The 16,233-nt window shown below is 50.0% G+C and overlaps 2 protein-coding genes across 4 annotated transcripts; both read right to left on the bottom strand.

Moving 5' to 3' along the window:
* Positions 1 to 157: 157 nt before the first annotated feature.
* LOC147237001 (uncharacterized) lies at positions 158 to 2,346 on the bottom strand. The gene is made up of 7 exons (XM_086164162.1): positions 2,341 to 2,346; positions 2,219 to 2,269; positions 1,893 to 2,020; positions 1,140 to 1,308; positions 932 to 1,057; positions 803 to 849; positions 158 to 464 (listed from the first exon to the last, which is right to left on the bottom strand). Exons 1-7 carry the CDS (start codon positions 2,344 to 2,346, stop codon positions 173 to 175), a joined length of 819 nt encoding a protein of 272 aa, XP_086020288.1. The 3' UTR covers positions 158 to 172.
* Positions 2,347 to 3,211: 865 nt separating this feature from the next.
* hps3 (HPS3 biogenesis of lysosomal organelles complex 2 subunit 1) lies at positions 3,212 to 14,421 on the bottom strand. Of its 3 annotated transcripts, XM_086172887.1 has the most exons (26): positions 14,346 to 14,421; positions 13,367 to 13,492; positions 13,224 to 13,295; positions 12,573 to 12,666; positions 12,330 to 12,403; positions 12,014 to 12,226; positions 11,547 to 11,628; positions 11,392 to 11,471; positions 10,974 to 11,091; positions 10,270 to 10,420; positions 10,109 to 10,191; positions 9,847 to 10,030; positions 9,646 to 9,727; positions 9,086 to 9,243; positions 8,882 to 8,983; positions 7,166 to 7,274; positions 6,820 to 7,046; positions 6,557 to 6,734; positions 6,252 to 6,485; positions 5,972 to 6,169; positions 5,023 to 5,226; positions 4,782 to 4,886; positions 4,502 to 4,708; positions 4,327 to 4,414; positions 3,450 to 3,576; positions 3,212 to 3,413 (listed from the first exon to the last, which is right to left on the bottom strand). In XM_086172887.1, coding segments are annotated over exons 2-26 (3,222 nt in total). In that variant the 5' UTR covers positions 13,418 to 13,492; positions 14,346 to 14,421; the 3' UTR covers positions 3,212 to 3,412. The 3 variants fall into 3 exon arrangements, with proteins under 3 accessions (XP_086029013.1, XP_086028931.1, XP_086029094.1); XM_086172805.1 differs by having other exon boundaries at positions 3,212 to 3,576; XM_086172968.1 differs by lacking the exon at positions 8,882 to 8,983 and having other exon boundaries at positions 3,212 to 3,576.
* Between the last annotated feature and the right edge of the window lie 1,812 nt (positions 14,422 to 16,233).

The following is a 16,233-nucleotide window of genomic DNA, read 5'->3' as shown; positions in this document are numbered from 1 at the left end:
GCTTCAGCCTGTGGGAGGGAGGGGTCAAAGGTCACGTCGTCACGCCGGAGACGAGTCCACCTCCGAGGACCTGGACCTCCAGACCTGAAGACCTCGCTGGGCGGCTCCTCACGTCCCTCCACCTCCTCCGGCGCCGCGATGAAGAAGCTCCGCCTCCCTTTTTTGAATCGCTTCAAGATGGCGTCCGTGTCCAACGGGACCTGCAAACACACACACACACACACACACAGGAGAAACTGGACCTTTCTACTGTTTGTCTTATTTCATGTGAAATCTTGATTATTTTTTTAAATAAATCATCAATGTTTTTTTTTTTTTTTTTGTTCCCCGTATGAGGAGTCAGGCTCGCCTCTGGCGGCGGCGGCGGCGGCGGCGGCCTCTCGGCTCGCCGTTGGATCCTGGCGCCCGGCCGAGTCGGCCCGTCGTGGCGGCCCTGGCTGCTGAACTTCACGCGGTACTGCTTCCTGGACAGACAGGGAACGTCAATATTATTATTATTATTATTATTATTATAAATTGATAATGATGATGATGAAAATGAACACTATAACTATTACCATACCAGAAATTCATTTATTTGCATTATGATCATATTATAAGATAAATAAAGATGAATTATTAATTTATTATAAATTATTAACATTAAATTAAATATTAAATTATTGAATTATTAATTATTATTAAATTATTAATACATATTTAAAGATAAATAATAATAATGAATTTATAAAATAAATTACTATTATTTTTCATTGTTATTATTATTATTATTATTATTATTATTGTTATTAGCAAGTCTCACTTCTTCTTCTGCAGCGTCTTCTCCCTTGGCGACCGCTCAGGTTCCACCTTTTAAAGCGGGATTTGAAATCCATCAAAACGCCAAAATAGGTGGAATAAAAACCCGGGCGGAGGCGTCGCCGCGGGTTACCTGATAGTCGTCATGGTTACTGAGGATGTACAGCACGCCGTGACACGAGATCCTGAGGACCTGTTCGCCGGTCCAACCATCCGGGGGGGGCTCCGGGACGAACAGCACCCGGGAGCCCTGCAAACACTGCACAACACACACACACACACACACACACACTCAGTGAAGCCGGGGCGAACGTCCTCGGGGTCGTGATGCCTTCACCGACCTGCAAGTAGGTGAAGGAGAACGTCTGTCCGGCCGGTCCGGCAAAAAGCGCCGCCAGCCGACTCTCCACCTGCGCCGCCGTCCAGCCGTAGTCCACGGAGACGCGGGCGATGGGCGGCGGGCCGCCGCGCTCCCGGCCGCCACGCTCCCGGCCGCGGGGGACGCCGTGCCTGCGGAGACGCCGGGTCACGCTGGAAGACGAACTCGCTATTATGGGATGCCCCCATTATCGATGCCCCCAACACATGGAACACTCTGCAACAAACCCTAAAATTAGAGTTAAAAATCTATGTACTGCCAATTGCACTTTGTTTTTAGTTTTATCCACTGCCCTTGTACTTTTTAATCTGATCTCATTTCTACTTGTTTCGAGTTTTATCTACTGCTTCCGTACTGTCTTTAATTCAATCACATTTGCACCTGTTTTTAGTTTATCTACTGTTTTTTTAATTTGTACTGCCACTTGTTTTTAGTTCTATCCACCCCCTTGTACTTTTTAATTTGATCTCATTTTTTACTTGTTTCGAGTTTTATCTACTGCTTCCGCACTGTCTTTAATTTAATCTCATTTTCACCTGTTTTTAGTTTATCTCCTGTTTCTTATTTATTTTTTGATCTCATTTTATTGTCGTGCTGTGCTCTGCTTTGTTTGTAAACTTGTCGACCCTGAAAATGAGGGAGACCTCAGTGGTCTTACAAGTATAAATAAAGGGAGAAAAAAAAAAAAAAAAAAAAAAAAAGAAGCGTGGGTCACCTCTCCAGCTGGGCCAGGTAGTCTCCGCGGGGCAAACACACCACGTCTCGGACCGCCAGCCCCGTCCTCGCCGGTTCCAGTCGCCTCCAACGCCAACGCCGCCGCCGCCCGGCGTCAGGAGACGAAACCTGTCAATCAAAACAGCAAAAAAAAAACCAACAAAAAAACACAGTCAGCAGGGTTGTGACCCCTGACCCCTAAAAAACAAGATTAGCAGGAACTCAGGCCATGTGTGTGTGTGTGTGTGTGTGTGTGTGTGTGTGAGAAATGATGCGATCCGAATCACACGTCGACCGCTGACGTGGCAGAAAGATAAAGAAGGTCACCGGGGTCACGCAGGTGGGCGGGGCCTCCGAGCTCTGCGGGAGGGGGAACACCTGCGGAGAGGAAGAGGGGAGCTGAACCCACGGAGATGTTTGACTGGTGTGGACCTTCTCACACCTCCTACCTCCATTTCCAGCTGGATTCCCTGCACGGCCTCTGAGGGACGCGGCCTGCAGGTGGGAGGCGGGGCCTCGGGGGGCGGGGCCTCAGGGGGCGGGGCCTCAGGGGAGGTCGCCGGGCTCCCGTGCCGGATCGGGGATCGATCGGGCTCCGGGTCCGGCGTGGACACGTGGACCAGCGGGTGCTCCAGGTGGGTCTAGACGGGATTCACAACCAACTTAGCAAAGTTCTCGGCGCTTCACGCTCGCCGGCGAGGACTCACCTGGCAGGAGCCGAACTCCTCAATCTCCTCCTCCGACGGCGCCGTGGAGCTCACTAGGTAGGCTTCCTCCAGAGAGAACAGGTCCATCTCAATGTTCTCCGCGAGGGCCAGCACCGCCGCCGCTGCCGCCGCCTTCCTGCCGCTCAGCCTCATCCTGCTCAGAAAAGCCAGACTCCTTTTCTTCTCCCCTGGACCTTCTGGTCGCCGACCTTCTCCGCACTCCTTCCCAGCACGTCTGAGGAAGACCACGCTCTCCTCAAGCTGAGATCTATCAAAGCCGGCGACTCCCATTGGCCGCCGGATTCCAAGTTACCCGGCACCGATTGGCCGAGAGGCCTCGAGCAACTCGGACCGCGATTGGATGAGAGGACGCTGACCTTTGACCCCCTGCAGGTCAACATGAGGAGGCTGATAAGTGATTGACAGCTCCTTATGGATGGATTCCTGAAGCCAGACAGAAGATACTGACCATGTGGGGGGGCAAAGTCAACATTGACAAGCAGTGGGTTCAAAAAAAAACAAAAAATAAGGATCTCCCAGAATCCCCTGCAGCCGGAGCTCCTCCCACCACCAGGTGACGAGAAGAAGCACCAATGAGGGACAAGATGGTCGCTTTGAATTCGCAGCTGGGTTCAATTTATTTATAAAACAAACAAAAAGAAAATCAAAACCCAAATTTTATTTGTTAAACATGGGAAACAACAATAATAATAATAATAATAATACTAATAATGCAGGTTAGTTCCAGTGTTTAATTTACTTCAAAAGGACGTGTGTGTGTGTGTGTGTGTGTGTGTGTGTGTGTGTGTGTGTGTGTGTGTGTGTGTGTGTGTGTGTGTGTGTGTGTGTGTCAGGCCAGCAGGTGTCTCTGGCTGCACGTCAGCAGGTGAGGCAAGAAATAGGAGGCGGTGCCGTCGTCAGGTAACAGCTCCAGGAACTCTGCAGGGCTCATCTCCATGGCAACCACCACCAGCGTCTCTGTTGCCGTGGAGATTAGCGTTATTTGTGGACCCTCACCTGTAGTTTATAGTCTGCCTTTGAGACAGATTATAAGATTATATTCAACTTTAAAATACAGATTACACTCTACCTTTGTTCCACCTTCCAGAGGCAGATTAGAATCTACTTTTGAGAGACAGATTATATTCTGCTTTTGAAAAAGAGATTATAATCTGTACCTTAAAGATAGATTATATTCTGCTTTTGAAGAAGAGATTATAATCTGTATCTTAAAGACAGATTATATTCTGTATTTTAAAAACAGATTATATTCTGCTTTTGAAGAAGAGATTATATTCTGTATCTTAAAGACAGATTATATTCTGTATCTTAAAGACAGATTATATTCTGCTTTTGAAGAAGAGATTATATTCTGTATCTGAAAGACAGATTATATTCTATTTAAAAGGGACAGATTAATTCCACCTCAGAAAGATTATATTCTACCTCTACAGAAAGATTATTATCTAATTATCTACCCTTAATCTACCTTTGAGGGACAGATTTTTACTATTTTTTTCAACTTCTTCTTTTGAGAGACAGATTATTTGAGACTTGAGATTAGAGAGACCTTCAGCCGACAGGTCTACTCCACCTTTGAGAAACATATCATTGCCTATTTTAAAAAGACAGATTAAATTCTACCTTTAAGGGGTAGATTATTTTTCACCTCTCACGGACAGATGAATTCTACCTCCGATGGGCAGATTATAATCCATCGGGACGCACCTTTGAGCGCGGCCAGCAGGATGAGGTTGTCCGAGGCGACCCTGGTCCTGTTGCAGAGCTCCGGGAGCAGCTTCTGCCACCACAGCGCCTGGTGGACCACCAACACAAGCGGAGACACGGGTTCAGACCCTCCGGCCGGGGAGAACGTCCAGGTGTTCCTGCAGGTTCAACCCACCATGTCTTTGTCCTGGAGGTGGTGATTGGCGTAGGCGATGATGGCCTGCGGGCAGCGGTCCAGCAGCTTCTCGATGCTGCTGTGATACTGCCCCCTTCTGGTGGCGCAGAGGAGGTGCAGGCTGAAACCCCACAGGGTTTCCTCCGACAGACTCTCCAGGAGCGGCGTGACGGAGCCGGCCGACAGCGACGGGCCGCACAGGAGCGACTGGAAGGCAGCGGGTTGCCGTGGTTGGAGGTGACGGAGAACATCGGGAAACTTTTCTCAGAATGGAAGGTACCTGCAGTTTGCGCAAGGCCTCCTGGTGGAGGGAGGTGGCGGCGTAAGGCGGGATGAGCACCGTGAGCCACGGGTACAGAGCGCCGTAGTGGGAGCAGGAGTTGATCTGAAAGACAGGTTAGCGCAGGATGCTAACGCTAGTCAGATGTCACCCAACACGAACCCCGGGAACCGGATTGATTTCTGCACCAAGAGGACTGCATGTGCTTTCCAACTCTGTGGAAGCTACAGTATCGAGTTACCAGGTCGTCGGCGCTCTTCAGCGGCCGGCGTGTTGGCGCCGCTTGCCGAGTTTTGGCGTGCACCTCTGGGCTAGCTTGCGCGAGGCGGTCGATATAGACGGAGGCCAGTCGGAACAGGAGCTCTTGGATGATGGCTTCCTGTGACGACGCCATCAGCGTGGCCTCCCAGAAGTCCACCAGTAAGGAGTTTTCGCAGCCCAACTCCTGGAGGCAAACGACAGGAAATCAATAGCGGGTTAAACTCTGGAGTTTGTGAACGCTGACTAGCTGCTAGCAGATGTCAAAGGAGAATTGCGCTAGATTGCGCCCCGACATTCTTCACGTAAACCGCCAGTGAATGGGACCCTGTGGACTTGCAGCTCTCGGTGACAGGAGGCTGCAGACTTGGTGGTGCGTTGAATTGCACAGTCAGCTTCCGTGCAGAAGGTGCAGAACGGACAACAGTTCAGTTCAGGCTAATGAACCAGACAGTTAAACATGATCTGGTGGAGGGAGAGTGAAGGTCGGCACTTCTCCGTACTATGAAGGTACAAACGGAGGTGGCCAGTAATCAGAGTACTGCCTTTTATACTAAAGTACATCAATGGCCGATTCTCAGGGAAGCAGGTGAACACTGGTGACCATTCAAAGGCATCCAGTGGAAGCTATCATGAAAAAGAAATATGCCTCAGGTTCTTCACAAGTGTCTCCAGGAGCTTGTAGGAGCAGGACCTCTGAGTCATGTCCCCCAAAACTGCATGCTGAGGGCGTCACCTGTGGCTACGTGGCAAAAGCCTTTCTGCAGGGACTCAGTAGCCTGAACAAGAGTCAACGTAAACGGCAGCGTCATCAGCATAAAGATGCACCCCAGCATCTGACACGTTCACACCCGTATCATTGGAGTACACAACGGAGAAGAGGTAGCCTGGGGACCAGCAGGATGAAGATAGCGTCAGTTTAACACACACACCTTGAATATGTGGTCCGCCTGCTCCAGCTGCACCTTGTTGTTCTCGTGCAGAGCCACCATGGCGGCGACCAGAAGCCCCGGCTGCGCCACAGCCAGCTGATGGGTCAACTCCGTGGAGCTGACGTGGGCGAGCTGACCTCCTCCTCCGCCGTGCAGCAGCAGCCTGGGCTCCTCGATGAAGCCGTACACCAGCGCCATCTGCGCAAACAACGGACGGACACAGAAAAAGTGGCATCGGGAGGTTCGTCTTCTGAAGAAGCGCCGGTTCGACCGCCCTGACCTCGGCGTGCCGGTCCATCAGCTGGGCGTACTGGGCGGTGTCGCCCATCCGCAGAAGCATGGTCGCCATAGTGATGGTCAGAGGCACCGAGACGCCCATGGTGTCCTCCAGCTGCCGCAGGATCCTCAGCGTCCGGCCAGAGCAGACGTTGATCATGGACGGGCTGGCGCACACGTTGACCAGCTGCGAGGGCTCCGATTGGCTGAAAATGTCGATGATCTCATCGGCGGCTTCCTGCGGAGAGGCCATCATCGGTGAGCTCGGAGCGCCGCGGGGAAAGGAGATGCCCAGATTCCCGCAGTCACCTGACTGAGCGTCTGCTGAGTCTCCTCCAGCAGGTAGTGCCTCAGGTAGAAGAGGAAGCCCGGGCCGTAGGAGTGAGGGCTGCTGGGAAGAGGGCGGTTCCTGGCCACGACCTCCGTGACGGACAGAGCGGACATCCGGTAGTAGGGCAGGGCCAGGTGGCAGTCCTTCTGGTTGCCCCTGTTCGACGCAGAGGAGCACAGTTCGTTCCTGAGGATTCACTCCATTGGCCCGTTGGGGACGAGCTTCTCCTGGATGTCGTCACCTGCTAAAACAGTCGCCCAGCCGGGCGCAGTTTTCCCGGAGAGCCTTCTCCGCCTCCTGCCTTTCCGCCCCGACCCCCGAGGACGCGTCGCCGTCTCCGGTTGTGTCGCGTCGCCGTGGTGACGGCGAAAGCAAGGTGGTGCGCAGGAGGAGGTGCGCCTCGCTGAGGAGGTGATGGAGACTCTGGGCCTCAGGGTTGGTCTCCATGTAATGCTGGCAGTATTCAACCTGACCCAGAGACACGGAGACGTCGCCTGAACAGGAAGTTGACTGACTTCCACTTCCTCTGTGGTGACCTTTTACATCATCTACTTCTGGAAACGCCAACAGATGCAGGAAAGGCTTACCATCTCTTGGTAGAGCGTCATGGGGGGGACGCTCTCCACCACGTAGAGGTTCCACCCGTGTCCCGCCGTGCTGGGCTGCTTGGGGGACGACATGGTCCACTTCCTGCCCCTGAAGGTCAGGGGTCAAACAGAGAGGAGGGATCAAGGGGGGGAACCGGACCCGCAAGACCTTCGTCTTTTCGGTCCGACCACGGAAACGCGTCGGTGAATCCGGTGGCTTCGGCCGTATTCCGACGCGGTTCTGAAATGCCGGCCGTTTGTAGACGAATCGGTGATGCTAAGCTAAACACTCACACACAGGTTCTGCTAAACACGACTGAAACTTTCCTTCTCACTTGGATCGTCTAAATCTGAAAATAACAAATAAGAATAATCCAAATGGAAAGCAAAACAACCAGCACGAAAAAGTAAACAAAACCACACGGCAGTTAGTGAGCCATTAATGGGTACGTTAGCATGATTAAACACGCAGCGCTGTTCTATTTCGGGTAAACATCGACATTTACGTCCCAACTTCATCGGCAGCGTAGTCCAGCTAGGAGGCCTTATGCCGAGATATCCAAACCAGATGGATAAAAATAAAAACATAGCTAGCTAGTAAATATGACAGAGTTCCGTCTTGATTGGGTGACGGACGCAGCACCGGGAAAGGCGGGTTCGACCAGTTTGCTTGCAAGCGGCGTTGGTGTCAGTCCAAACCGGGTTAGTCACACCGGGGGGGCGGGGGGGGGGGGGGGGGTTAGGGTAGGGTACGGTTAAGGACCTGGACCAGGGCGCTGAAGAAGACCGAGCTGCAAAGACACACCAGCTCCAGCTTTAGCATAATTACTGTCCTTCTGAATGAACGAGGTTACAATGTTCCCTTTGGTTTCAATGCTAAGCTCGCTGCGCTTCCCCCTGGTGGATGTAGGCAGAACTGCACGCTAAAAAGAATCGCGATAACGGACTGGTGGAACCCGGACGCAGGAGTGGAACCGGTTCTGTGGCCCAGCTCAGAAATCTTTGCTTGGATAAATTTCCCTTGCGAAATAAACTGAAACCCGTTCCAGATACCAGATTTTGTTGTCTTTTTTTAAGATCGGTGGAGGAGGTTGGGGGGAGTTTTTCATTCGGTGCTCTATCCTTAGCTTACAGCTCACACACTTAATGCTACAATGCTATGCTAAATGTAACTTAACTCTCAGTTCAACTACCTCAGTGGTGGAACAAACTTCCGGAAGCAACAAGACCAGCATCATCTCTCTCAACCTTCAAGAAACAGGTAAAAACTTTTCTCTTTCAGGACTTTTTACTGCACTGATGCCCCAGATCAGGTTAGGCAGCAAGTTAGGCTATGCAGTGTGTGTGTGTGTGTGTGTGTGTGTGTGTACGTTTGTACAAAAAAAAAACTCACTAACCCAAGCTTACTGTTCTGTATATTTCCTGTGCATCTTGTATTTGCAAGTGTATTTGCAGTCCTTATGTCCTCTATTGTAAGTCGCTTTGTATAAAAGCGTCTGCCAAATGTAATGTAATGTAACTTTGCTCCACTTTATGCCTAAACTTATGGACGGGGTGAAGCTCAGCAGCACTCGGAAGTCAAAGTTCCACATTAAAAAGTACAATAGCCATGGGAACGTTTGTCTTCCTCGGACGATTGTCGCCATGGCGTTGCAGCTCGGCCGGGGGCGTCTGGGCGGGAAGGGGTGGCGGCGTTTTTGGGGGGTCGGGCCTTACAGGAAGGGGCGTGATAGGAGGCTCTCCAGAGCCGGGTTGCTTGTGGGATCGATTCCCACCGCCTGGAAAATACCGGTCAGCATGGTGTGCTCTTTCAAATCGCTAAAATACACAACACACACACACACACACACACAGACACATGCGGTAGAGGATAGGAGTCCCGTCGTGTGTGTGTGTGTGTGTGTGTGTGAGCGGACATACAGGCCTCTGCGCGGCGTGCTGCGCTCGGACTCGTCGGCTGCTTCCGAGTCGGCGGTGGAGAGCAGAACCACGTGGCGGCCGTGAACACACACTGCGCGCAGCCCGATGAACAGCTGCATGCGGAGGGCGCACACATCCAGGCTGGAGGGCGGGCAGGCCTGCGGACACACACACACACACACACACACACACACACACACACACACACACACATTTCCTTGATGGACTGATTGACAGGTCTACATGTCCCGCCCCTGTGTTTTTGTCCAGCAGTCGTCTGCAAAGAAGAACACTTCTACGGCTAGATGTTCTGCTAGATGTTCTGGAGATCAAGTCACACTGAGATGGTTTGGACGTGGACAGAAGAGGGGTGGAGAAGATCTGGGTAGAAGATTGCTGAGGTTGGAGGAAGACCAGAGAGGAGGTTGATGGTGGAGGGGAAGAGACCAGGGAGGGAGATGGTGTGAGAAGGTTGGATGGAGGCAGATGATTGGCTGTGGAGACCCCTGAGTTAGCGTGAGTTAGCCTGAAGCTAAATTCATAAGCTCTCTGACTAGTACCCTCATGGTGGTGTCGATGTAGGGGTCCTCAATGCGGGCGGCTACGGCGGCACAGCGGACGGTGAAGCACTGCAGGGCGCTCCTACACACACACACACACACACACACACACACACACACACACACACACACACACACACACACTGATGACCTGTATTCATCGTCCATTAGACACCCACGGTGTCCGTAACTCCAGTTCACCTGGTGATGACGTGCAGCAGGGTGTCCGTCACAACTGCTTGCGTGACCTTCTCTGGATACTGATAGGTGGAGAGTAGCTCCACGCCGCCCTTCAGGCTGTACAGGTAGCCGGCGCTGGGGAGCGAGAAGAAGCAGAAGATGCAGGACGGCTCGTCGGAGGAGGCCGCCGCTGTGGCCGGACCGCCTGCGGACAGAAGGTCGGGGGACGCCGTTGGGACGCAGTCCAATGTCGGGAAGAGGAACTCCCCGATGGAGCACTCACTCGTGAACATCGGGTGGAGCTGCAGGGAGTGGAGCTGCGTCTCCTCCACGCTGCAGCCCTGGAAGTAGTCCGGGGTGAAGCGTCTGCAGGGGGAGGGAGGAGGACGTCAACCTTAACCCCTTCCTTAGGGTGGAGCGAGACGGTTGAAGAGGAGGAAGCACCTGAAGAGCACGTAGGACAGCGTGTACTGGCCCCTGTCCTCCAGACCCGTCTTCTCGATGCTAACGGAGATGTCGCAGTCCTCGGCCTGCTCCCCCAGCAGCTCCTGGTGCTTCGGGAGGAGCAGGAAGTCGCCCGGGTCGACATCGTGGTCTGAGGGTGGAAGGACGCGGTCAGACGACGCCGTCGCTATGTTAGCGCTAAGCTAACCCCCAGTTGGTGCCATGGGCTCGCTGATCTGAGGGACATCTCATGATGCACCTCTCGTTCCTGTCCCGTCTGCACTCATTTCCCTTCATCAGTGTGTCATCGTGACCTCGTGGCTTCTCATGGGTTCCTCTCATTGGGCAGCTTCCCAGGGGGCGGGGCTTGATCTACTCACGAATATTTAAGCCGTTATCGTATCGTATCATCTATTAGCACGTAACTCTTAGCGCTAGCGGTAATATTCATAAGACCAGCGTTGCGTCCCAGCCCTCACACCCTCTTTGCCTCTAGCATACTTGTTTTCCCAGTGCTATCTCCAGGTGTTTGCACCTGGGAGGACTGGTGGGTTTCTGTAGAGCATCTTAAAGATGTGGTCCAGACCTGCTCTGCTTGGCAAGCGACGTCAGACGACCGAGTTGCGATTTGGCGCCATAGAAACAAAATCTGACTTCGCCGGGACCTGCTTGTAGAAGATACCGTCCAGGGGTGAACTCCTGACCTTGTCTATGCCTTGCAGGCACCTCCTCCAGCATCCTGGGCTCTGAGTACGCATTCAGCTTGAGCACCAGCACCTCCAGCTCAGCCTGGACCGCCACGTAGCCGCTGCACAGCGCCACCTACAGGAGGAAGAGGCGTTAAAGGAACCGGGGGCTGGTTTATCAGCCTCATATGCAGGCTATGCATGTATTAACAAAATGAACACATAGAAAAGGCCTTTAAAACATTGCGACCATTCATAGGTCGTATCTATTTTTGACATCGGTCACCAGTCTGTCAATTTTGCGTTGAGCTTTTCAAGTCACGGCCACCGGGTGGCGCTGTGGGCTCCTTTGCGTCAATGCTAACCGGCGCTTAGGAAGCTAAAGCTTGATGAGCTAAAGACAACCAAAGGGCAGTGAAGGGGAGGCCAGAGGTACCTGCTTGGGTTTGGTCCCGGGGAGATGCAGGATGACGGAGCGCTCAAAGTCCACAAATGGGAAATTATGGGATGTCTGACCTGAGAGGAAGATGACCCGTCAGTTGTCCTCCTTTTCATCAAAAGCTTTTAAAAGTAGTCTTCCCTGGAGCTTACCTGGAGTGGGGCTGGAGCTGTGCTGGCTCTGCGGCGAGGAGCCCGGAGTACCCTGCTGACCCGGGTTCTGCTGCTTCTCCATCTTGGAAAAAGACGGAAAAAGTTTGGTAATCTGGTGACGCCATGGCAGCCAACTATCCTTCACTCAGGGTTGGTGGAACCCATCCAAGCTGTCATTGGGCGAGAGGTGGGGTTCCACCTGGATCCTTCACAGGGCCACATATAGTCACAGAACCATGCGAACATGTGGACAATGTAGGGTCTCCAGTGAACCTCCTGTATGGAGTTTGGACTGTGGGAGGAACCCCACACCAACACAGGGAGAACATGGAGATACCAAAAAGAAAGGCCCGCCTGGGGGAATCAGACCAAGGACCTTTTTGCTGTGAGCTGGAGAAGCTCACCACCGCGCCGCCTACAATGATCTGATACTGTCTTCTACTGGAGACCATGAAAGGAACTCATACCAGGTTCTGCTGGTTCTGTCGCCTCAGATTAAACAGAACCAGAGTCTTGTCACAGGCGACTACAAGGTCGCCTGTTACCGGGCAACACGCCACGGCGACGGGCCGCTCAGACATGGGGATCTCGATGATCTCCATCTGAGCACCGCCCCGTTGGGACGCGCCTCGCAGCAGGTGGCCCAGCAGGCGCACCCCGACCCGGGCCTTCTCCTCGGCCTGTGGAGAACGAGAGGTTTGGTGAACGGAGGACAGGGGATCGAACAGACACCAATTCTGGGATTATCAAATGCAGAAGCCAAGGGAGATCAGTGAGGAGAACCTGGTAACGCCAGTTGGTGTAGGCCCTCAGGTAGGTGGCGCTGTTCTTCTCTTCAATGGTCATCAGGTAGTCCCCTGAGAGGAATGGGGAGGGCGGGAGGAAAGAGTGCTAAAGGTTAGCCACCGCCGTGTCGCATATTTATTTTTCAGCCACGATGAGTCTTTAGCATCTCTAGCTAATGCTACTTTTTCTGAGGCTATCACGGTGGGGCCGGGTGAAGTACCGATCCCCATCCCCCCTCACCGATCTTGCTGTGCCGGATGCTCCTCACCGTCCCCATGGTGGCGAAGCGGCAGATGAGGGGGCAGCCCTCCTGCTCCAGGTCGTAGGCCTCCACCTGGCAGGAACCGCAACATCAAGTCCCCCACCACCGTCAGAACATCAGCTCTGAGCTACTTCAAACGATCTACATCTACGAACATTAGTCCTTGCTGTCTTGTACATAGACCGTCTCCTCACGAGCGTACGTACATTCATCCTTTAACCAGTTTCTCCGCATTAGACTTTGAATTTGGAATTCGATGGCCGGGTTCTCGTGAAACCTTCTATCATTGTATTGTCTTTGCTTAGCTTTCATGCTAATCCAATTTGCACACCGGGTAGTTATTAAGGAGCTCATTCCAATAGGAACTCATTCATCCATTCATCATCTGTATGGCTTGTCCTGCACTCAAGAGTCCCAGGGCAGCTGGAGGCGGGGTTCATCCTGGACCAATCAGAGGGCCACATGTAATAATGTAGGCATACAACCATTCACAGCTCATGTAAGGACAAACATTCACCCTCTCGTCCACCCATCTAGACAATGTGAGGTCTGCAGCGGTCCAAAGGGTCTAGGGTCCCAATGGTCCGAAGGGTCTAGTTCTTGATTTCTGTGCCAACATGTATGCTTACCTTGCATCCTCCGGTGGCAACGACGAACAGAGCTCCGCCCCCGCAGCAGAAGAGCCCCGGCTCCTGCTCCACCTGATGCACAAACCTTTACGTTACACAAAGCTGACCAGCTCTGGACGGGTTCTCATCTGAGCTCCACCGACCTGGACTATCTGCTGCGAGGCAAAGGGGTGACAGTTGTAGACGTGCACCATGTTTGGTGGTGGAGACGGTTCTATCTCAGATCCGGTTCTGGTTTGGAGAACTCATCCAGCGGGTGGTCCACCACCCTGCGAGAAACAAACAAAAATAAATTAACTCCTTCTTCTCGTTTGGGCTGCTCTCTTCTGGGGTCTCCACAGCCAATCATCTGCCTCCATCTATCCCTCTCCTCTCACTCCCTGTCCTCTACCCCTCCACCCAAAGATCTTCACCATCCCTCCTCTGTCCATCTCAGAGTGACCTAATCTCCAGAACATCGAACACAAGCATGTGGACTCCTTCCCGATCCTCTCTGTCCTCCTCACTATCTCCACATCTTCACCTCTTCCTTCTGTCTTCTTCTCAGTGTCTCCAAACCAGAAGCCATGGCTGCTCTTCACTTCCGTCTTCTCCGCCTTTCCTTTCATCCTCTTTCACCAGACCCTGACACTTTCCTCCATCTGTTCCAAGCTGCTTGCACACCTTCCTCCAACTCTCTTCCACCCTCTCCACCACTCTGGACGGTTGAACCTCAGCACTTAAACTCCTCCACCTTCTTCATCACCACTGCCAGTAGTACCAAAACTCCTCTTGGGTTCTTCTCATCCACCCACCTGCATCTGCAACCTCCAGAACAAACATCATTATAGTCCATGGAGGATCCTGATCTAACGCAGAGCTGGTCCCACCTCCACCAGGACCACAAACCTTTCCAGAAAGTTCAAATGGAGGCGTAGAGTTGTGAATAAAGTCCAGTCTAGTCAGTGTTCCTCCTCCTCCTCTGGTTCCCTCTAATACGCATCACATGCTGCGGTCTTGTGAGCGACTGACGCTCCTTCTCTCGAACCTTCTCGCTTCCGCCTTTAACTTTTACTTTTATTTCTTTTTCTTTTCTTTTCTTTACAGCGCTAACCCCCTCTCGGTCCCCGGGTAAAGCCCTACCGTGCGGTCCGCTGTCCTCCTCCGGCTCCCGGGCTGCACCGAGCGGCTTCCTCTGCTCCGCCGGGCCGGAAGCAGGAAGTGAACCGAAGCCACAACAACAACAACGTTCGGCCATGGCCACGCCCCTTCTCGCCTGCCATTGGCTGGTCACTTCCTGCTTCCCTCCCTGCTCGTGTTTTGATTCGTTCACACAGAATGGTACGTCGATAGATAGATAGATAGATAGATAGATAGATAGATAGATAGATAGATAGATAGATAGATAGATAGATAGATAGATAGATAGATAGATAGATAGATAGAGGCATTAATTCTATTTTATTTTATTCCTGCATTTCTGTCATTTATTTATACAGCAGGATTGCTGAGTACTCTGTTTTATTCTACTTGATTTCATTTATTTTTATTTTATTTCATTTTTTCCCTGCATTTATGTAATTTACATATACAGTTGATAGACAGATAGATCGATTAATAGATGAGCTTTATTTTATTTATTTATTTATGTTCTATTTTATTTTTTCCCTGCATTTATGTAATTGATTAATGCAATGGATAGATAGATAGATAGATAGATAGATAGATAGATAGATAGATAGATAGATAGATAGATAGATAGATAGATAGATGTCTTTTGTCTATATATCCATGTCTATTTTTTAAATCCTTGTCTTTCAATTCACATTCTATTTATTTTTACCCTTGTTGTCATTCTATTATCTATTCCTATTCTTGTTATTGTCTTCATCCTTTTAATTGTTTTTTCTATTTATAATCATTTTTATTGATATTGATATTGATATTGATATTGATATTGATATTGATATTGTTGCGCTGCTGTGACAAACAAATTTTCCCAATGGGATTATCTTCTATCTTTTGTTTTATTTTATCTTATCTTAGATAGATATTTTTCTTAGATGGTTAGATTTTTGTTTTAATTTACTATCTATTTATCATTTTAGCAATAGTAGTGATTGCAGTAGCACTATTTATAATTATGATAATACAATAATATAATACTATAGGATAATAATCTTAGCATTATTATTATTTTTGTAATAATAATGATAATTATCATTAATATTATTGTTGTTGTTTTTGTTGTTATTTGTTGTTTGTTGTTATTGTTACCACATGAAATTATGAGTATTGTTAATTTTTCTAATTAGTATTACCTTTTTTCAGTCAATTGGAATCCTCTGTTAGCAGGTCCTGTTGAAGCTCTTTATGTTGTTTTTTTTTTTCTCTTTTTCTTTATTCACCATCTTTTTATCATCGTAGTCCTTGTAGTGGTTATTATAATAATAAGGATAATAATAACAGCAGCAAGAATACAATAATAATATAATGCAATATAGTAATTTTGATGACCCATTATTAATACCAAAGCATGCATAATTATAAATTATTATTATTACTATAATTACTCACAATTATGACACATTAAATCCTGATTGGAATGAATTCCATTGTGTTTCATTGACTGACATTTGTATGAACGCCGGCTCAAAAGAGATTTGTTGATATTATTTTCGTGCAAGATAACAAATGTGGTTTTCCACATATGTTAATTGCGTTGTAAATAAAAAACAGATCCGGCCGGGTCACCACGAGATACGATACATATGAAAAAATACGCATTTGTTAACGGTACATATCAGACACGTCTGACGAATGCTTTGAAAATAAAATTAGTTTGGTTTTGAATGCTCTGACATGTGCTTGCATTTCATGCACAAACCGGTTTTTCCCTTGTTGCTTCACATCCAGTCAGTGCCAGTATTTTTACAGTAAAGGCTAAAACACGAAGCCAATCTTTGTCCGGAAAATTCCCAAGTAGCTCCAAAAATGAAATAATCTCCTGTCTGAGATCCCACGTTCATTG

The sequence above is a fragment of the Fistularia commersonii genome, chromosome 1 (genome assembly GCF_037954325.1).
Source record: "Fistularia commersonii isolate RoL2024-O1a breed Wild chromosome 1, RoL_Fcom_v1.0, whole genome shotgun sequence".
Taxonomy (NCBI): domain Eukaryota; kingdom Metazoa; phylum Chordata; class Actinopteri; order Syngnathiformes; family Fistulariidae; genus Fistularia; species Fistularia commersonii.
This window is presented reverse-complemented; position numbering and strand designations above follow the sequence as displayed.